At 41.3% G+C, this 22,298-nt stretch overlaps 2 protein-coding genes across 4 annotated transcripts in view; both read right to left on the bottom strand.

Annotated features, from left to right (window-relative positions):
- LOC131106288 (dedicator of cytokinesis protein 3-like) overlaps window positions 1-6,961 on the bottom strand; it is a 34,178-nt gene extending 27,217 nt beyond the window's left edge. Inside the window, exons 1-10 of one of the 2 annotated variants that reach the window (XM_058055206.1) lie at window positions 6,673-6,961; window positions 2,982-3,065; window positions 2,857-2,897; window positions 2,661-2,716; window positions 1,823-1,919; window positions 1,489-1,637; window positions 1,336-1,420; window positions 1,173-1,214; window positions 925-1,088; window positions 758-839 (exon numbers count right to left, since the gene is read on the bottom strand). In XM_058055206.1, the coding sequence (XP_057911189.1) occupies window positions 758-839; window positions 925-1,088; window positions 1,173-1,214; window positions 1,336-1,420; window positions 1,489-1,637; window positions 1,823-1,919; window positions 2,661-2,716; window positions 2,857-2,897; window positions 2,982-3,065; window positions 6,673-6,709 (837 nt within the window). In that variant the 5' untranslated portion in view covers window positions 6,710-6,961. The remainder of the gene's footprint in view (window positions 1-757; window positions 840-924; window positions 1,089-1,172; window positions 1,215-1,335; window positions 1,421-1,488; window positions 1,638-1,822; window positions 1,920-2,660; window positions 2,717-2,856; window positions 2,898-2,981; window positions 3,066-6,672) is intronic. The other variant, XM_058055207.1, reaches the window with a different exon arrangement.
- Window positions 6,962-7,318: 357 nt separating this feature from the next.
- smpd4 (sphingomyelin phosphodiesterase 4) lies at window positions 7,319-21,467 on the bottom strand. Of its 2 annotated transcripts, XM_058055536.1 has the most exons (20): window positions 21,319-21,467; window positions 21,043-21,128; window positions 20,875-20,961; window positions 20,635-20,771; window positions 20,489-20,564; window positions 20,298-20,406; window positions 20,161-20,213; window positions 19,916-20,064; window positions 17,583-17,715; window positions 17,445-17,516; window positions 13,778-13,867; window positions 12,895-13,049; window positions 11,810-11,900; window positions 11,643-11,743; window positions 11,408-11,571; window positions 9,895-10,100; window positions 8,196-8,426; window positions 7,979-8,107; window positions 7,782-7,910; window positions 7,319-7,703 (listed from the first exon to the last, which is right to left on the bottom strand). In XM_058055536.1, the coding sequence occupies exons 2-20, from the start codon at window positions 21,079-21,081 to the stop codon at window positions 7,389-7,391; spliced, it is 2,466 nt and encodes an 821-aa protein (XP_057911519.1). In that variant the 5' UTR covers window positions 21,082-21,128; window positions 21,319-21,467; the 3' UTR covers window positions 7,319-7,388. The 2 variants fall into 2 exon arrangements, with proteins under 2 accessions (XP_057911519.1, XP_057911520.1); XM_058055537.1 differs by lacking the exon at window positions 13,778-13,867.
- Between the last annotated feature and the right edge of the window lie 831 nt (window positions 21,468-22,298).

The following is a 22,298-nucleotide window of genomic DNA, read 5'->3' on the forward strand; positions in this document are numbered from 1 at the left end:
CCGCCTAGAGAGAACATACTAACTCCTTATTTCTAAAATCACAAATACTTCAACTTGCTGATATAGTTCATCTTCAAACAGCTAAAATAATGCATAAGGCTAAAAATAAGCAATTAGCTAAAAATGTCATCCAATACTTCTCTACAAGAGAGGAGAAATATGATCTCAGGGAAGAAGTACATTTGAAACACTTCTATGCTAGGACTACGTTATGCTAGCCATAGCATTTCAGTATGTGGAATCAAACTATGGAATGGATTGAGTAAGGAAATCAAACAATGCACAACGATGAGCCAATTCAAGAAACAATACAAGCAGTTGATGTTTGCTAAATACAAGGATGAAGAGTCTTGAACCAGTCATGATGTGCTATATATATCACTATATTGACACTTACTATGGTACCCATTATGGCATTGGATGCTCATATCACCTCGTACTTCGGTACGAGGTGCATTATTAAAAATACAAAACAAAACAAAAAACCTTAAACTGTATTATTGAAAGCAGGAAGTGAACAAATGTAACAGTTTGATTGTAAAAGTACCAGATGGAGGGGTAGGATTTAATAAGCTTTGCTTCTTCCTACTCCTTTTGGACATGTGGAACTGTGAACTGATTATGGGATGCACTCAATTGTAATCTGATGCATGTTCAAATGAAATACAACCATTACCATTACCGTGGGACAATTATATTAGTAGTTGTGTGGGAAAAAGGACGTAAAAAAGGGAAGTTGAAAGTTTGCAGGTTTTACCATGAAGAGGGCGCTCAGTCTTTCCACCTTCTCATGATTCTTTGCTCCTCCGTTTTTGTTGAGCCTCACTAGAAACCTTTCACTAAAAACAAGCATGAAGCTGCAGTTACATGACCTTCACGCTAACCTGGACGTTGTCGTCTTCTGATGAGAAAACAAAGCCCAACCTGATGCTTTTTCCTTCTCGGAAGTCGTAGAGCGAGAAGAAGATGTCGGTGTCTTCTCCGATGTTGTTGGAGGTGAAGCTCTTCAGGTGGAGCAGCAGGTGATGAGCCACCGGAGCTTTGCAAGCATCGCTGCCGCCGGGTTTCTGATGACTGCTCTGCTCAGCCTGAAGGTCATTAGAGGTCATCTCAGTCAACGGGAATGGTGTAATTAACATTAAAATAGTGGGACTTGTTGCAAGCTAACAAACCTGTGAAGAATTGTGTTGGGCGTTGTGTCTGCTGCTCACATGCTGAGAAGAAAAATGAAATCATCATCGTCGTGGCAACAAACATAGCAGTGATGCACATGTTGAATGATAGTATTATCGTTTATCATTGAATGATATGAATATGAATGTCCATCCAACTCACCATCTTATAAAGATCAGAAACGCTGATCTGATCTTCATCCACCATCGCAAAATCTTTTCTTGGAACCAAGTCCAAACCCAAATTCCTGGACACACACATGCTCGCATGTCAAACGTATGTGATACATGTGTGAGTGTGTGTGTTGTGTCTCACTCGTTTCCCCAGTCCAGTCTGGCGGTCACGTGTCTTCTGATGTCTCGGTTCTGTTCATGTGTCAGCTGACCCGACAGCAGCTGTCTCCTCAAGTCAATCAGCTCCGACATCACATGACCCAGTTTGAAGAATAATTCCACTTTATGTCTCTGAAACATTCATTACCCTTCATCATTTTACAGTTACTACTTTCTCCATTTCTCGGGGGGGGGGTCAATCAATGTAATGCCCTAATATATAGTATAATTTATAGGCAATATCAAAGTATAACACTGTAAGTATATATTTGGTATATAAATGATGTGAAATTGCACTAGAAGAAAGATGTTCTAACCACGTAGAGTTGTTTCCACAGACACGACCATTCCTGCAGTGTGGATGTCACCTCAGTAACAAGGACGTCTTCTACGGCTACTACCGTCTCCTTGGAACTGCAACACATACACAATATCACATGTATGCTGCAGTAATATTTGTGAAGAAATTACCAGCGTACATTAGGAAAAACACATAATCACAACAAAAAGTCTGATGCACAGTCATTCATTTTCTACCGCTTTTCCTCACGAAGGTCGCGGGGGTGCTGGAGCCTATCCCAGCTGTCTTTGGGCGAGAGGCGGGGTACACCCTGGACTGGTGGCCAGCCAATCACAGGGCACATATAGACAAACAACCATTCACACTCACATTCATACCTATGGACAATTTGGATGTTTTGGACTAGCATGTTTTTGGAATGTGGGAGGAAACCGGAGTACCCGGAGAAAACCCACGCATGCACGGGGAGAACATGCAAACTCCACACAGAGGGTGGGGAAAGACAAAATAAGTTACCACTTCCACACAAAATAGGAGGAGAACTCATTCATTCATTCATTTTCTACTGCATATCCTCACGAGGGTCGCGGGGGGTCCTGGAGCCTATCCCAGCTGTCCTCCCACAGTCCAAAAACGTGCTAGTCCAAAACATCCAAATCGTCCATAAGTATGAATGTGAGTGTGCATGGTTGTTTGTCTATATGTGCCCTGTGATTGGCTGGCCACCAGTCCAGGGTGTACCCGGCTTCTTGTTTAAAGACAGCTGGTATAGGCTCTAGCACCCCCGCGACCCTCGTGAGGAAAAGTGGTAGAAAATGAATGAATGAATGAAAAGTAGTGTTTCGTAGTCATACCCTTTACTGGTGACAGTACATTTCTTCACATGAATGTAACTTGATGGGAAAACACCCTGCACACACATCAATACATGTATTAGTACATCAACAATCGATCAATAAATAGTGTATGTATACACATACAAGGAAGTGGATGTGTGTGTGTGTGTGTGTGTGTGTGTGTAGCAGAATGGAAGAAGAAGAAGTGTGTTACTTTGACATCTGATCTCCTGCAGGAGAAACCTCTGAACCATCCTGAAACACAACAAACATATTTTTACACGTTTTGTAGTATTTGCAGTTTTATGGAAAATGATGTATTTTTGTCTTGAATGTCACCTTCACATTTCTCCAGGATTTGAACGGTCTCTCCGAGCTCCAAGGTCAACGAGTGCGGGAAACAACTTCTGAAACTGCACACCACTGATGATGAAGAACACACCATGATCACATGTTACACTTTCCTCCTCATCCTCAGTGACATCATCCTCAGTCACATGATCCTCAGTGACATCATTGCTTCTTCAGTCACATTATTCTTATCCTCGGTCACATCACTCTCATTCTGAAATCATTCCTTCCTCAGTCACATTATTCTCATTCTCAGATCATTCCTTCCTCAGTCACATTATTCTCATTCTCAGATCATTCCTTCCTCGGTCACATTATTCTCATTCTCAGATCATTCCTTCCCCGGTCACATTATTCTCATTCTCAGATCATTCCTTCCTCAGTCACATTATTCTCATTGTCAGATCATTCCTTCCTCAGTCACAGTATTCTCATTGTCAGATCATTCCTTCCTCAGTCACATTATTCTCATTCTCAGATCATTCCTTCCACAGTCACATTATTCTCATTCTCAGATCATTCCTTCCAGTCACATTGTTCTCATTTTCAGATCATTCCTTCCTCAGTCACATTATTCTCATTCTGAGATCATTCCTTCCTCAGTCACATTATTCTCATTCTCAGATCATTCCTTCCTCAGTCACATTATTCTCATTCTCAGATCATTCCTTCCTCAGTCACATTATTCTCATTCTCATTCATTTCTTCCTCAGTCACATCATTGTTTGTCACATCATTCTCAGTGACATTAGTCTCATCCGCTGTGATATCATTGTCAGTCACATCATCCTCATCCTCAGTGACATTATCTTCAGTGACATTCTGTGGCATTGCTCTCTTTCTCTTTTTGACATCATTCTCATACTCAGTGACATCATTCTCAGTGATATCAGTCACTGATATAGTGATGATCAGTCACATTGTTATATGTGACATTATTCTCATCCTCAGGGGCATCATTTTCTGTGACATTGCTCTCATTCTCAGTGATATCATTGTCAGTCACATCATTCTCATGACTCCCACTTCCTTGTTCACATCACTCTGTGACATTGCTCTCATTCTCAGTGATATCATTGTCAGTCACATCATTCTCATGACTCCCACTTCCTTGTTCACATCACTCTGTGACATTACTCTCATCCACGGTGATATCATTGTCAGTGTCATCATTCTCAGTGCCATTATTCTCAGTGATATCATTGTTAGTCACACTGTTGTCAGTGACATCACTCTCATCCTCAGTGATAACATTGTCAGTCACATCATTCTCAGTGACATCCACTTCCTTGTTCACATCATTCTCAGTGACATTACTGTCATCCTCAGTGATATCATTGTCAGTCACGTCATTCTCAGTGACATCACTCTTGGTGACGATGCCGTCATCCTCAGTGATATCATTGTCAGTCACATCATTCTCATGACTTCCACTTCCTTGTTCACATCACTCTGACATTACTCTCATCCTCGGTGATATCATTCTCAGTGCCATTATTCTCAGTGATATCATTGTCAGTCACATAATTCTCAGTGACATCACTCTTGGTGACGATGCCGTCATCCTCAGTGATATCATTGTCAGTCACATCATTCTCAGTGACATCACTCTTGGTGACGATGCCGTCATTCTCAGTGATATCCTTAGTTACACTGTTATCAGTGACATCACTCTCATCCTCAGTGTCATCACTGTCATACTTCCTGATATCATTCTCATCCTTAGTGATATAATTGTCAGTCACATTATCCTGAGTGAAATCCTACTCAGTGACATCCGCTTCCTTGTTCACATCATTATCAGTGACATCACTCTCATTCTCAGTGATATCAATCTCAGTGAGATGACTGAGTTCCTCATGTTCATGACGGTCAGTGATGTGATTGTCACAGTGAGAGTGACGACAGCGTGAGGTGATGTTGCAGGCAGCGGGATGTGAAGTATGAATAATGAAGAAGTGAAGTCACGTGTTTTAGCTTTGCTGTTGAATCATTCACAACATCTGCAGGATTTGTCTTTCCCATTTAGGTCAGAGTGAAGCTCTGACTGTATAAAACAGCTCTGTTTGCATCACTCACTGCTGGAATAAACGAGGAAAAGGAACAGTCGCTTCCTTGTGGACTTTTATATCTTTAATGTAAGCTTGCATGTGCAGCACCCATGTAACACACACACACACGTTTTGTTATTATTTGCTTGTGTTTTTTTTTTAGCAGATGCTGACGTTGTTAGGACAAAAGATGGATTAAAGCAGGATTATGTAGGATTCATCAGGATTACCATGAAATATTCCAATGGACAAAGCACCCAAAGATAAAAGTCAGACTTTTAGGACGTTTATTAGGTACATGCAACTTAACAGCGCTGATGGCATAATGTGTCACATGTCCAACAGAACAAGACGAATAATCTGTGTGTTGTGTGTAACAACAAAACATGGAGGCAGGAAGCTGCTGTGTATAAGAGGAGAAAAGAGCACGAGAGCTTCAGGCGAGTGTTAAAAAAAATGTAATCACATCAACTTACTGACCTGGATACACTTACACAACCACTGTGTGCGTGCACACACACACATTAGAATTCAAACAGGAAGTGCATGGCATGGTGGTGGCAAGGGGGCAGGGCTTGGTAAAATTGTTCTTTTTATAACACTCCAACATGGTTGCTTCTTTGTAGCCAGAGTGATGACGCCTTCCTCCATGTCACACACAATGAGGATGCGCATGGAATAACACACACAGACAGTGATTAGAGTGTGTTAAAGTGGGGGCTTAGCCCAGTGCTCCACTTTCAGAGCGAGTGACCATCTGGACGCAGCAAACACACACAAAGATCAAAATGTTTTGAGAAAGGTTTGTTTGTTGTTAGAATAAGAAGATGAAATAAAGTTGGGGATTGGAACGACAGCATCAGCATCCAGTCTCATAGTAATGTGTTATAAAGTGGGCGTGGCTACAAGACTCTCGGCATGGCATACAAAACAGATGGATGTGTTCGTTTGTAAAGATCCCAGCTCAAGGTCATTGCATGTTAACAACTCACCTTGACCTTTAACCTCAGGCTAAATTTGTTGTTTTGGAACATTTTTTCCAAGTCCTGCTGGCTTCAACACACATAATACATGCGTGTGTGCACGTCTGTAACCTCAGACCTAGTAAACAATGTACTTTTTATTTCATATAAATTACTAAGTATTTCATACTTCATGCAGCAAATCAAAACTCATCTGCATTCACCTCAGCATGTGTGTGACTCAGCAGCATGAATGAAAGAAGCTTTTCAGAGTCCCTGAATGCTTAACCCCCCCAGGCTTCTCTCTTGCTCTCTCTCACAAACACACACACACACACAGTCATATTATCATTAGAAAGTGTTTACTTTAGCCCTTCATTAGTCTCCAATTGCCACAATGCATTATGTACTCAGTGGTCACGTGATTAACTCTCCTACACCTGTGTATATGTATATCGCTAGTTGTCACGTGAGACTTATCAGCCATTCATTGATCTCCAAAGCGGAAGCCCGCCATGACGCCATATTTATTCAACACTTATGCTAACATTTTCATGTTCAACTTCACGAGTATGCTAACATTTTCATGATCAACTTCACGAGTATGCTAACATTTTCATGTTCAACTTCACGAGTCTCGTGCGTGCGGCGTGTCCGTCCACTCACCCACTCCAACTCTCTCGTCCTCGGTTAGCGTCCACATGACGTCAGTAAATCCACACAGCGGCAATCAGCGTCATGGAGAACACCCGGCAAAGTTGACTCCCATGAGCCACGTCCCGTAAAAACAAGTTGAAGTGAGATGAAGATCAGCTTCCCGCGCCAGGATGCAAACGTTAAGACGTCATCGTTGCCATCTAGCCGGGTCCTTGCTCACGCGACTTTCATCTTCATCCTCTTCATCGGCACGCAATGGAGGCAGTGGAGGCGCGTGCACGCGCTAAGAGGATCATCACCGGTGACGACGCGCTTAGAGGGGGCGTTCCTCAAAACGATGGTCACGTGATGCACAGCAACGCGCGTGCGAAGTATCAAAACAAACTGTAAAAATCACTTCCTAATATAACAATAAACCTAATTTTAAACGCGTTCATAAAACAAAAAGCACGTGCTAGAGGCGCCACCTGCTGGACAGTATGGGGAAAATATGTCATCATCCAAAACTGCGTAGAGGTTAGAGGTCACCATTTACTACAGAATAGTGATTGCTTCTAGTTTTTTTTTTTTTCCCATTTCAGAATTCCTTATCTGGGATTTCACTCACTTTTCATATCCGACCAAAACGTTGCAATCATCCAACAAGACAAAAAACTTTTGTTTTGTAAAGAATATATTTTAGAGGTGAAAACTGCATACATTTACAAAACAAGCGGAATGACACGCTACTGTGTGTAGTCCACGTACATCGTCATGAGCACGCCATGCAGGAATGCAGCGGTGAGGATGATGAGGGTGCTGGAGGCGGGTCCAAAGGAGAAGATGGCGGCCAGCGAGTAGCAGAGCAACAGTATCAGTAGCGTTCTGTAGCTGGCCAGCGGACGCAAGCTCACACGTGCGCATCGCATCCTATCCAAGCGGCGTGGCGATGCGGGACTACGCACGGGGGTACGAGCAGCTCCTAGATCAGTTAGGTAGTGACGACCCAGGCGACCCAGAAAGTCTGGCCGCAAGCAGAGTCTGGTCATGTGACCTCCGAACTGAAGTGATGAGCACAAGGTGCGAGGTCACACATTTGACTGTGAAAGCTAGCGTTTTTGTTTTTTTTTTTTTTTTACCTTCTGGTTGAGCAGAGACGACATCCTGTACAAGAACCTGACCAGCAGCGCGTTCTCGTAGCTCCTGATTGGCTGCAGCTCCGGGTCGCCTTGGTACTTAATGTCAAACCGGCGGAGGCCGTTAATGATCTGCGCACAACGAAAGGCCAATGAATGACCTCCAAGACCAGACCCTAAGTTCAAGTTCTGGTTCCAACCTGCGTCCTCCCCAAGTCAGTGAGGACGAGGCCATCCTCCCTCATGATGCAATCTGGTAGTCTGGAATCGCCGTCATCCTGACAAGACGTCACATTGGAGATGAGCTGAGTCAACTGACTCTGGTTCAGCTGTAAAACACAAACAAAGAGCACTTGTGTGAGCAACATGAGCATGCTAATGCTAGTCCATACACCTTTGCATCAAATGTGAACACACCTTGAAAATGGAACACAGGTTCTCCAGCGCTCTGTCCAAAAACTCGTGAGTCTTCTTCAGAAACTCGCTGCTCTCCTCCAGCTCAGCGCCATAAAGCACGTTGCTGGACTCCGAGGAGGAGGAAGTGAACCACGCCAGGAAGGACTTGTTGGCGGCCGCTTCAGTTGACTGGTCTGAGATCCGTTTGGCGGTTTGTCTGGCTTGAGCAATGATGTGAATCAACTTCACCACCTGAACCACAGAAGAGCGACCTTTCACATTCAAAGCATTCCATCACTGTAGTTGCTGAGCCAAATGTGGCCCGCAGGACACTAGTTTGAGGCCCCCGCCTTGATATGAAAGTTTAATGTTAGTGCGGCCCGCGCAAGTTTGATATGGATGCTGTATGGTATCATGTACCCAGAAAAAATTATTACGTTTGATTCATGTTCATGTTAAAGGTTAAATAACTGTTAATAGTTATCCTCCCTATCCGTGTGGAAGTGGTAAGTTTTTGGCTATTTAAGTTGAAAGGAAATAACTTGAAGGCTACCGTTTAGGTCGCTAGCTCTCTAGTTTGCGAGTTAGCATGTGTCTCAAGACCCTGCAGTTGCGCAATATGTTGTAAATAAAGAGTATAAATGTGACTATAGTCGTGTTTTGTCATGTCTACAGGGCTCTAATAATGCTTTGTTCATTTTAATCTGAAAAAAATCATTTGTCTACCCACCAACTATATGTGGTTTCTTAAGTTTTTATTATTTGCTGTTTTATTATTATTATTATTATATTTATTTATTTATTACTGATTGATTTTCTTTATTCTTGATTTGTTTATTTATTTTTCATCTTATTCTGTGTAGGAAAATAAAAAGTAAGATATTTGAGAACAGTGGAATGTTTTATCAGAGCTTTTATTGTAGAAAATTGGAACCAAAGCGACGTTTTTTAAAATTTTTTGTTTTTAATAAATGCGTTTTTTTTTTGTTTTTTTTTGGAAAACCTGATGCGGCCCAGTCTCACCCAGACGAGCTCCAGTGGCCCCCAAGTAAATTGAGTTTGAGACCCCTGGTATAGAGCGAAGGGAGACACCTTCTGTGGCCCAGCAAGGTGCACTGTATTCGGGCACATGCTCTGAGCAACTGGTGTGATGCCACGGAGGTCTCTGGTAAAGTCTTTGCACTTTCCAATGCCGCTAGCTCTCTAGTTTGCGAGTTAGCATGTGTCTCAAGACCCTGCAGTTGCGCAATATGTTGTAAATAAAAAGAGTATAAATGTGACTATAGTCGTGTTTTGTCATGTCTACAGGGCTCTAATAATGCTTTGTTCATTTTAATCTGAAAAAAAATCATTTGTCTACCCACCAACTATATGTGGTTTCTTAAGTTTTTATTATTTGCCGTTTTATTATTATAATAATATTTATTTATTTATTTATTACTGATTGACTGATTTTTTTATTCTTGATTTGTTTATTTTTCATCTTATTTTGTGTAGAAAAATAAAAAGTAAGATATTTGACAACAGTGGAATGTTTTATCAGAGCTTTTCTTGTAGAAAATTGGAACCAAAGCGAAGTTTTTAAATTTTTTTTGTTTTTAATAAATGCGTTTTTTTTATTTTTTTGGAAAACCTGATGCGGCCCAGTCTCACCCAGACCCTAGCTCCAGAGGCCCCCAAGTAAATTGAGTTTGAGACCCCTGCTCCAAAGGAGGCTTACCACAGCTCGCAACTCGGATCCAAACATCTGCTTGTATTGGCAGTCCTGGCCTTCCAAGGAGTACACATGACTCTTGACGCGGAAGACCGCGTCCGTTACCATGCGTTGCCGTGACGACAGGAAGCTGCCCCCTTGACTCGGCGTGAGGAAGCCTCGTGGCTGCCGGTGGTGCAGGACGAGCTCCGGCTCCAAGAAGAGCTGCTCGGCTGCAGAAAGGAAGAAATAAGAGATAAATATTTGTTGCCATGTACGGTAATATCGGTCCTGATATATATATATATATATAATCCTATAACATCAAAAATAGCTCAGATTACGGATAATTTTTTTTTTTAACTCTCCAATTAAGGGAGATTACCCGCACCGGGTGACAGGTGGCTCCTCCCACTGTAGGCTGCGGAGCATGTGTCCAAATATAGTGCACTTTGCTGGGCCATGGTGGCTACCTCTACTCTACACTGTGGTTAGCAGTGATGTAGTCGTAGTAGTAGTGTAGTAGTGCAGGGCTCTACATTAAAAACAAAAATGACTTGCCCATGGGTAATCCTTAAGGTGAGAACTACTTGCCCCATGTAAAATGAAAAGACCACCATAATGATATCATCTAATTTTTGTAGCATCACATGAGAATCTCAAAAAAAGATGAAATGATTATCATTTCCTGTGGTTGTTTTCCTACATAGATCATGACGTTGCATGGAAATCTGGATTGTCAAGAGACTTCTAGGCACTTTTATAAGTTGTGCACCACAATGAAACATTATTGAATAGACACGTTTGTGTACTAGTAAAGTGTTTTGAATCCAGAAAAAAAATGCTCAATGGTCAAACAATAATTTGTGAAGCAAAGGTGAGGAAAAATCCACAGAGAAATGGAAGCGCTAGATTTTGTAGCTTGTGCAAAATCAGCACTTGGTATTGGATCTAATCGGTGGTGTTTCATTGTGACCACTTCAAATTGTCACAGCAATGTGATTCACTCACCTGTGCCATCATTTGATTTGCTGCCGCTAATAAAATACTTGTTTAGGAGGCACTGGTTCATCACTTTTTGATGTTTTCCTTCACAAGTTGTTGAAGAATTAGACCATGTTGGCAGGGACGCCATGATAGATGTTTTCCTAGTCAAACCATCGCTCATTGGTTGATCGCGAACAAGAACGGGTGTGAGTAAAACGTAGACTGTGGAATGCGGACCGCTGTCTAAATAAACGATTCTGATTGGTCCATTTCGAGATTTGCAAGGATTGGTTTGCAAATTACCACCGGAATTACGCAGTCCGTGTTTTACCAACACCCAACAAGAACCGCTTGTAGTGTCATGATATTTAATTAGGACAAATCGACAGGTACAGTTGGTCTAATCCAAATTTGTTCCAGTCCTTCTTACCTCCAGGTGTGCATAAAGTATAGTTAAATATATATGTTAAAGTATATATAAAAAGGTATCAGTTATTGATACCATACTGGTCTTGAAAAGCAGAAAGTCAAGTAGGCTGGAGCGTGCTCTCACCCTTCTGGATCATCTCTGCGAGGTTAGGCTGAGAGAAGACTTTAGCCACCCGAAAGACCATCAGAGCATTTTTGGCGTTGACCAAGTCCGTCCTGAGGGCTCGATTCAAGAAGACCTGGAAGAGCTTGGTATAAACCAATAGGTTCTCCTGAACAAAGGATTCCCTGCAGGTGAAGAACAGCAAGAAGACGTTAGCACCAGGCGGCATGGAACGACTGATTCTCCATGAAGTCACCATTTGTCAGGCTCGCTCCTGCTGCCTTCTGCTGGAGCGTTGCTGCTCTTCTCTTCGCTGTATCTCCACGGCTGGATGAAGCTCAGCCATGTCTCCAACACCTCAACAAAAAATAAAAGGGTTTAGTTGCCTTTAGTTGAACTTAATATTCGAGACAAGAGACCTACCGCTCGGAAGGAGGCGTCCAGAGGCCAATGTCCGAAGCAGTGTTGCAGGAAAAGGAAAAGTTTCTGCTGAACAAAACGCTGCACCACCACCCTGCAGGAGACACCAACACACTGTAAAGCACCTATCACATGATCTCATCATGTGACTTCATTTTTTTTAACTACACTACGTCCTACTTCATCCATACACCCAAAAATCAGCCACTCGCCAGTGGGATGCCCTCCCTTCCCTGATGCAAAACTGGGACTGCACGTCGAGTGGTTAGCACACAGCTAGGAGACCAGGGTTCAATTCCACCCTCGGCCATCTCTGTGTGGAGTTTGCATGTTCTCCCCGTGCATGTGTGGGTTTTCTCCGGGTACTCCGGTTTCCTCCCACATTCCAAAAACATGCTAGGTTAATTGGCGACTCCAAATTGTCCATAGGTATGAATGTGAGTGTGAATGGTTGTTTGTCTATATGTGCCCTGTGATTGGCTGGCCACCAGTCCAGGGTGTACCCCGCCTCTCGCCCAAAGACACCTGGGATAGGCTCCAGGACCCCCGCGACCCTCGTGAGGATAAGCAGTAGAAAATGAATGAGTGAGTTCTCCTATTATGTGTGGAAGTGGTAACTTTTTGGCTTCTTATTTTGTCTTTCCCCACCCTTGGCTATCTCTGTGTGGAGTTTGCATGTTCTCCCCATGCATGTGTGGGTTTTCTCCGGGTACTCCGGTTTCCTCCCACATTCTAAAAACATGCTAGGTTAATTAGCGACTCCAAATTGTCCATAGGTATGAATGTGAGTGTGAATGGTTGTTTGTCTCTATGTGCCCTGTGATTGGCTGGCGACCAGTCCAGGGTGTACCCAGCCTCTCGCCCGAAGAGGGCTGGGATAGGCTCCAGCAACCCTGTGATCCTCGTGAGGAAAAAAGCGTCATGTCATAATGTTTTGTGTCATTATTGACTAAATCCAAAACTACACCCATCACATGATCTACTATGGCTTTACATCACATTTACTTAACTATCTACTACAACTGGGGCCGCCAACCCTTCAATCACATTGTTAATCATCATGCACCCAAGTGTTCCACCATGACGACCTCTTGAACTCCTCCAGGGGGCTGGCGTGGGCATGCGAGTGGGTCGTGGGGGAGGAGGGCAGCTGCTCCGGTTTCAGGCTGTTGGAGAAGGCATGCAGATGTTTGACCAGGAGACGCACCACCAGCACGTGCTCCTCAGTCGGGCTGAAGGGTTCCTGCAAAAGAACCGCAATTTACACAGAGCTTAGTGACCCCCAAGGCGACACCCCCCACCTGCTCCATTTGGTGCCAGTTTCATAAGCAGCCAAGCAGAAAGCTTCTAAACCCTGTCCAGCCAATCAGGCAGCAGAACTCTTGCAGAGTACAGAGGTCCCACTCAACCCAACTCACTTTGGTGTCCTACACAACTCACAACTGTTTTTGAAGTCACCCACAAACATCTACAAGCCCAAAACAGATCCAATATTTAGTCATTTGCTTAGCATGATGATGGCAAGAACATATTCCTGATTCCAAACTATCGGAGGATTGCAAGGCAGGACCTCAGCACTCGTTGATGACCACAGCATCTTATCCTAAATTCCATTCCATCTTCTCATTCCAGCACGTACAATGCATGGTTTACATTTGTTAGCATACGCGTGACACACAGCAGCACTGTCAAAAACATGACAAAGCAAATCAGCAGAGAACTGCACCCGAGCCACATTCAAGACCCGACAACCTGTCCGACCAAGAGTACTTCTTCAGAGAAACTGCAGGTCATACAAGATTTTCAAGATGTTTGTGTGTCCACCACAAATTAGTAGAGCTTATTATGGCTGGCTGCCTCAAAGATGGTGCCAGACCTCCAAGAAGTACCCTTGACCAGGACCTGAAGTGACTTGAGGTTTACCTCCAGGAGGCCCCAGAGGGGCGGGGGTGAATGAAAAGGTTTAAGTACTTGGTAGGTGTGGAGGGTCCCAGAGCCCGATGGGACGTGGGGTTGGCACGGCATGCTGGACATACTGAGGCGGTACTGGAGCAGCGCCAGCTGTTGACCCGTTACCACCAGGGGGAGGAAGATGAGGGAGACCAGAGATAGAACACGGCACAAAGTACAAGAGGAGGAGGAGGGGGGAAACGGGTGAGGGAGGTGCAGCAGTGAGGAGAGGCAAAGGAGGAAGATGACAAATCAGGGAAGAGAAAGAGTTGTTCAAAATACAAATGAGGAAGAGCAGAGGGGAGACAAAAATCAAACATTGACTCAAACACATTTCATTCCGCACAAGACATGAAGGATGAGAATCATTGCAGAACTAACTGGTGGTTGGGTGTGGGAGAATTTGCACGCGGGCCAAATGTGGCCCGCAGGACACTAGTTTGAGGCCCCCGCCTTGATATGAAAGTTTAATGTTAGTGCGGCCCGCGCAAGTTTGATATAGATGCTGTATGGTATCATGTACCCAGAAAAAATTATTACGTTTGATTAATGTTCATGTTAAAGGTTAAATAACTGTTAATAGTTATCCTCCCCGTCCGTGTGGAAGTGGTAAGTCTTTGGCTATTTAAGTTTAAAGGAAATAACTTGAAGGCTACCGTTTAGGTCGCTAGCTCTCTAGTTTGGGAGTTAGCATGTGTCTCAAGACCCTGCAGTTGCGCAATACGTTGTAAATAAAAAGAGTATAAATGTGACTATAGTCGTGTTTTGTCATGTCTACAGGGCTCTAATAATGCTTTGTTCATTTTAATCTGAAAAAAAATCATTTGTCTACCCACCAACTATATGTGGTTTCTTAAGTTTTTATTATTTGCCGTTTTATTATTATTATTATATTTATTTATTTATTACGATTGATTGATTTTCTTTATTCTTGATTGGTTTATTTATTTTTCATCTTATTTTGTGCAGAAAAATAAAAATTAAGATATTTGAGAACAGTGGAATGTTTTATCAGAGCTTTTCTTGTAGAAATGTGGAACCAAAGCGAAGTTTATTCATTTTTCTGTTTTTAATAAATGCGTTTTTGTTTTTTTTGGGGAAAAACCTGAGGCGGCCCAGCCTTGCCCAGCCCCTAGCTCCAGTGGCCCCCAGGTAAATTGAGTTTGAGACCCTTGATCTATGGTGTTCGGATCAATTTTGACCCATATATATTAATATCAAGAAAAGGTAGAAAAAAAGTTATTGTTTTCAGTTACAGAACTTTAGTATAAAGTGAAATGAAAAAGCAGAACAGGTCCAGATCTTGGTTCACTGTACTTCTTGCCATTCTTTCCATGATCCAAATTGTAAATGTGAAATCAGCCAATCAAATGAGTGAATTCCCCTCACATGTCTGGACATGGTTTTTCTGCTGGTATATTGGAAAAGCGGTCAAAATGAGAATCCCCTGAAGCTTACATGATGAGAAGAGGAGCTGGTTGTCATTGTGTTGGCTAATTGGAAACTTATGATTTCAGTTGTGGCTCAAAATATTGCTTTATAGTCATATTATAACCGCATCGAAGCAGACCCTAACAATACAGTGGTCATAATTTCAACCAGACCATTTTAAAATTATTTTTTTGGTTTTATTTTGTTGAAATAGAGTTTCCTGACAAAATCAAAAAGCCTTGATGCAATAAACAAATGTTATGTGATTCTTTTTATGCATTAAAATGTAAAACGGGTCAATGCCGACCCTAACACAAGAGGAGGGTTAAACAGTATGTAGCACTGGTAATATTGTAATGAGCAAAGGCAGAAATGGGGTGTTGGGTTTGACTCCATCCAAGCTTGTATTTACCCTGATGTCCAAATACTTTTGAGACCTTAAAAAATGGGAGTGTGCTTGCAATTTCTGAAAAAGTGTCTACGCAACCACATCATGAACTTTTGATGTCAAATTCAGAGTGCCTTGTCTGCTAAACCACATCTTACTTGATTGGAAAAGTAAGATTCCAGCCTGAATCATTCTCATCCCTGATGTTTGGAAAATACCACTTTCAACAGAGGAATTCCAGTGTCAAATGTTGGCCACAATAAAAACTCATTGCCATACGACGCATGTCGTTTAACACCACCTGAAGACTTCCTTTTAACATCTGGAGACTTCATTCATAGAGAAGGTGAATAGTCAGATTTCACACACATTGATTAATCATTTGGTTCTCCAATGGAAATTAAAGGGGTCCTCTTTGAAGGTGGGTGGGAGAGGGGTCACATTTACAGGCTGAGCACCAAAATAGGGCAAAGGTCAGTATGCAGGATCATTATTTGATAATATGGCAAGCAGAAGCAGAGGCGAGGGAGGGTGAGTATTTTAGGTAGTTTATAAGGGTGTATAATATACAGGGGAGGAGTTATGGAGTTATGGCATCAACCCAATTCATCCGATAACATTCATTCATTCATTTTCTACCGCTTTTCCTCACGAGGGTCGCGGGGGGTGCTGGAGCCTATCCCAGCTGTCTTCGGGCGAGAGGCAAGGTATCTGCACCTATTCAGCCGTATATCTTTAGATTGAGTTTTTTTCAATAGGATTTCAATATTGGCTGCACGGCTAGGAGACCCTGGTTCGATTCCCCACTCGGGCATCTCTGTGTGGAGTTTGCATGTTCTTCCCGTGCGTGGGTTTTCCCCGGGTGCTCCGGGTTCCTCCCCCATTCCAAAAACATGCTAGGTTAATTGGCGACTCTAAATTATCCATAGGTATGAATGTGAGTGTGAATGGTTGTTTGTCTATATGTGCCCTGTGATTGGCTGGCCACCAGGTCAGGGTGTACCCCATCTCTTGCCTGAAGACAGCTGGGATAGGCTCCAACACCCCCCGCGACCCTCGTGAGGATAAGCAGTACAGAAAATGGATGGATGGAATGCAATATATTGTTTTTTTAGCAAATTTACATTTAATCAAATTACGCTTTTAAATCAAATTATTTATATATATATATATATATATATATATATATATATATATATATATATATATATATATTAATATTTTTTTATATTGCGTATTTTTAAATATTTATTCATTTTATATTTCATCTTGTAACCCAATCTCATGACACCCTAACAAGTACAAAAATATTCCATTTATAAAGAAGGAATGCTATTTGGTGAAAACGCACTTATCACAGTCTAGTCTGGAACCAATTAACCGCCATGAACAAGGAATTATTGAAGATATAAATAAGTTATAGGCTTGGGAAAAAAAGAAAATCCTGCATTCCTGGTTTATGGTGGGCAAAACAAACAAAAGCAGCCAGAAGTCCCACTGAGACTTCTAAGAAACATACAAAAGTGACTTGAATTCACTTATACCGTAATACTGTATCTTTCATTCTGAGTCAATTTGTCGACACTGGCCCCGCCTCTCACACGTGTCAACCAGAGGTGACCTGTGTGTACATGTACATGTGTGTTCATCTACAGAAGGCTCAGTGTGACTTCAGGCTGCTCTTAACGCACGAGGAAGTGAGGATGAAGACGTTTGAGACGGAGCAGCTACAAGAACCTTGCATGATCATACACTCCACTTCCAATGGACTTATTCTTTCCAAAACAGAAAACTTGGTGAGAGGTGGGAGGAGTCAGCAAAACGCCATGCAACGCTGTGGGGGGGAGGTGGTCCATTTGATGGTCTTACCTTCACCTGAGGAGACTGAAGTTTCTGGTACATCTCTAAAGAGTAGTGATGGAGCCACACTTCCACAAACATCTGTGAACATGTACAACATATTAAACTAAAAAAAGGTCTGATTTCAATGTTGCTATGGAAACACACCTGCAGCAATGTTTCCGACCTCCAGATTTCCTGGGCTGCAGGGTCAGCGTTGACTGAGGGCTGGTGGAAGATGTGATGCTTCAAGAGACTGGGGCTGTGGATGCCATACCCTGCTAAGGAAAGGTTGGAGGACCTGGGAATCAATAGAGGAGTGGAGTTGTTTGTATTACGTAGGAAAGTTTTATCTTAGCTTACTTATTGCATGTTGTCGAACCGAACTGTTTCAAATCGTCAAATTTAAAATATTAGTCAATGACAGCAAAATTGAAAAAAAATGCAATTTGGTAAACAAAACTTTTTATTATGAAGAGAGTAAAAAAAAAAATCCAATCCAAACCTACATGGCCATGTATGGAAAAAGTGATCAGTAAAATATTGTGATGGTAGTGTGATGGAGCTGCTTCAGGACCTGCTAGACTTGCTGCTGATTGAAGCTAAAGCTGCCATTGGTGGCTCAACCTGTTTCACTTTTTAACACAGGGTCGTGTGGGTTTGGATTTTTTTTTCTCCCTTAATAACAAAATGTTTCATTTAAAAACTGCATTTTGTGTTTAGTTGTGTTGTCACAGACTAATATTGAAATTACTTTGATGACCTGAAACATTTAAAAGGCGACAAAAATAAAATAAATTTACACCATTGTATATTGTTTTTATAAAGTTCTATATCAAGGGTCTCGAACACATGGCCCGCGGGCCAAATGTGGTCCGCAGGACACTAGTTTGAGGCCCCTGCCTTGATATGAAAGTTTAATGTTAGTGCGGCCCGCGCAAGTTTGATATGGATGCTGTATGGTATCATGTACACAGAAAAAATTATTACGTTTGATATATATATATATATATATATGTGGTTTCTTAAGTTTTTATTATTTGCCGTTTTATTATTATTATTATTATTATTATATTTATTTATTACTGATTGATTTTCTTTATTCTTGATTTGTTTATTTATTTTTCATCTTATTTTGTGCAGAAAAATAAAAATTAAGATATTTGAGAACAGTGGAATGTTTTATCAGAGCTTTTATTGTAGAAAATCGGAACCAAAGCACTGAAAAAGTTTGTATATTTTTCGGTTTTCAATAAATGCGTTTTTTTTTTTTTTTTCAAAACCTGATGCGGCCCAGCCTTGCCCAGACCCTAGCTCCAGTGGCCCCCAAGTAAATTGAGTTTGAGACCCCTGTTCTATATTGTTCAATTTTTTGAAGTGAAATTTACATTTATATTTCTTGCCACCGCCATGTCATGACAAAACATTGTGTTGCTGCTGGATGTTCACAGCAGCAGCATGATACTGTACATGTTTTTTTTATTAATCCAAAAAAGGAAAGTTTAAGACAAGAGAGGACTAAGCAAAAGCAGAAAACAGGAGAGACGAATGCCTGCTTCTAGATCTGTTCTTTGCAGTGATCATTTCACTGATGACTGCTTCGAAGGAACACTGTTACAAGAAACATATGCCTTGAAGGTACAGTATAAACACATTTGAAAAAAGGATGCTATTCCACCAGTGGACAGAAAAAAATTATAATTATGTCAAAGTTGGCACAAAAGAGGAATTCATGCCTTTACATAACATAAAGCTTTATATATGTTGTATAAGCATCTTCTGACAGCGATATGTGCTGTATATGTTTATGGGGTAGTGGCCAGGTTCTATAAATGTAATTTTTGCTTAATTACCATTTTAAGTTGCTAATTTACCATTCACTTTCAAAAATCTAAATGTAGAATATAATAACGTAGAACAGATCAGTGCAACACATGTCACATGGCAACAGGAAAAAACAACACAGGAAAAGCATGCATGTACAAAATCCTTATGCAGGATAATGTTTTGCTGGAATCACTCAGCAAAACATTCACTCAGCACACAGGATGTACACTAGTTTGAGGCCCCCGCCTTGATATGAAAGTTTAATGTTAGTGTGGCCCGCGCAAGTTTGATATGGATGCTGTATGGTATCATGTACCCAGAAAAAATTATTACGTTTGATTAATGTTCATGTTAAAGGTTAAATAACTGTTAATAGTTATCATCCCTACCCATGTGGAAGTGGTAAGTTTTTGGCTATTTAAGTTTTTCACGTTCAAAAATCTAAATGTACAATATAATAATGTAGAACAGATCAGTGCAACACATGTCACATGGCAACAGGAAAATGTAAACAACACAGGAAAAGCATGCATGTACAAAATCCTTATGCAGGATAATGTTTTGCTGGAATCACTCAGCAAAACAGTCACTCAGCATACAGGAGCAAAAAAAAAAATCACATTTCTTCTTATGCAAAATGTAGACCAGACCCGACGGTGTGTGTGTGTGTGTACCTGGGAGGAGGTGCGTTGACCGAGCCCCTGTTGTCAGAAAAGGGAGACGGGGGCACACTTCCCTCGGTCGGCAGGAAATACTTGAGGTACATGTCCACCAATACAAAGTAGGCGCTGTCAGTGGTGCCATGCTGGCCCGAAGAGAAGTTCTAAAAAAAAATAAATAAATAAATAAAAAATCAACACTTATGACCACTTGGTGTGTATGTGCATCTTTTTTAGACAGAGTGGATTTTTGATGTAACCTTTGGTGTGATGAGACAGGACGCAAAGTAGAACATGAAGAACTCAAAAGGATCTGCATTACATTGAGGAAAAACATCAATGTTGACTTCCTGAATGGCTACGAGAGGTCATGTGACACATTTGGCAGGAAGGATACTCAGCGCCATGTTGAGCGTCAGCACGCCAGACATGGGAAAGTGTGGACGGTTGTGAAAGAGCGGACAGTCTGGAAGGACGCCTTCCTGGATGGACGCTTTCACTGGAGCCTGCGCAGAACAAAAACACACAACACATTACAACGTTGCACAAAACAACACGACTCAACAATCAACAGTGATGCTATCCTACCGGCAGATAATTCACAGGGACTTCATACTTGTATTCTTCTGCTTGAAGTTTGTAAACCAGCTTCATCATGGCCCCACTGAGGAAAACAGCAAGTGGATATTTTAATGACATACACACAACAAAGTAAAGCGTAGATGAGGAGTCACCTCGGTTTCAGGAAGTCCACAACAAGCGGGAAATCATTGCAACGGGAATGCAGAAGGCGAAGGTTCCATCCTCCGAGGACGCCATCTAAACTTCCAAAGACACTCTCCACCAGCCAGGAGAAAATGGCATGCAGTTCCTGAACAATATAAGAGGCCACAACATTTTTGCATTTTTTTCCAGCACTTTTGCATATTGTGTGCAATGTAGAGCGTGTGTACAGTGTAGGATGCTAAATGCACCTTTGCAGGATAGTCCTCGATGATCTTCACCAGCTCCTGACATCGCTGAACCAGAGTCTTGGTGGATGAGTCCGCTTTAAGGTTGGCCTGCAGCAAGGAACACGTTTAGGGTTTCAAATGAGCTTCATTGGAGGCTGGAGGGAGAAAACCTGGACAGCGAGGCCTCACCAGAAGGAAGCCGGGGTGCTGTAAGCTGGCAGCGGCCATTGAGGATGCTCAGCTTGATGTCTTCAAAAGTCCACTTGGATCGCTACCTACGGTTAAAAGACAAATAACATGTAGGCATATTCTAGCTGAAGGTACAGTTGAATAGGGTTATACATTGTATAAACATAGCCGTTGTGGTTAGCTTCATGAATCGCTAGCAAGGCTACGCTAGCTTGAGGAGCGGCAAAGCGCGTTACTATCGTCAGTCACACTTTGACCCTTAGCGGACACACAAACCTTGTCTGCGCATTCACGTTTGATTAAAAAAAATATTAAAAAATGCTTGCTTGGTCAGCAGAATGCTGACAAGTAGCCTTTCCAAAAGCTATAGCAAGCAACAGGCGGCAGCTTCTTCTTCTTTTTATCGATGGTTGGCAAGCAACTTGTGGCAAGCACTACCGCCACCTTCTGGTAAATACATCAAATCACAAGTCACATATGAGGCTGATATCTAGCATCATCAGTGAATAATAGTTTGTATTATCTATTATGGACCTTTTACATCCAAGTGACAATAGTGATATCCTAAAACTATATTATTTGTCTTCATCTTATTATTAAAACCATTATATTATTATTATATTTATTCTCAGAAAATTGCATTTGTTTGTCATTAGAATACACTTTTATGTCTTAAAAATATACAGTACATTTCAAGACTTTTTTTTATCAGTTTTGTGATATAGTTGAAAAAGATTTAGTATATTCACTATATTATAATAGAATATATTTAGTTTTTTTGTAATTTTTGCTGTTTTTTTTGTCATTTTCCAAATGTTTCAACTTCCTTCTTAGTTTTGTTTTTCATAATATGACTATATTGCCATAATATTTGGACTTCAGGCCCATAATATTTGCATTTTTAACCAACTTAATAAAAATATTCCGTTTCAAAAATAATATTTAATTAATATTTTATTTAATATTTAATTTTTGTGATCTAAAACTATATTATTTGTCTTCATCTTATTATTATAGCCATTATATTATTATTATATTTATTCTCTGATAATTGCAATTTTTTTGTCATTAGAATACACCTTTTTTGTCTTAAAAATATACAGTACATTTCAAGAATTTTTTTATCAGCTTTGTGATATAGTTGAAAAAGATTTAGTATATTCACTATATTATAATAGAATATATATAGTTGTTTTGTCATTTTTGCTGTTTTTTGGCATTTTCCAAATATTTCAACTTCCTTCTTAATTTTGTTT

This window comes from Doryrhamphus excisus, chromosome 18, assembly GCF_030265055.1.
Source record: "Doryrhamphus excisus isolate RoL2022-K1 chromosome 18, RoL_Dexc_1.0, whole genome shotgun sequence".
Classification (NCBI taxonomy): domain Eukaryota; kingdom Metazoa; phylum Chordata; class Actinopteri; order Syngnathiformes; family Syngnathidae; genus Doryrhamphus; species Doryrhamphus excisus.

What these genes read in the sequence shown, in the direction of transcription:
- smpd4 (XM_058055536.1), bottom strand. Translation starts at nt 21,081, where the DNA reads ATGGCCGCTGCCAGCTTACAGCACCCCGGCTTCCTTCTG. An exon ending in GGTCGGAAACATTGCTGCAG is followed by an intron (nt 17,517 to 17,582) that starts GTGTGTTTCCAT and finishes ACATGTTCACAG; the next exon opens with ATGTTTGTGGAAGTGTGGCT. An exon ending in ACCTGTGTTCCATTTTCAAG is followed by an intron (nt 8,108 to 8,195) that starts GTGTGTTCACAT and finishes TGTGTTTTACAG; the next exon opens with CTGAACCAGAGTCAGTTGAC.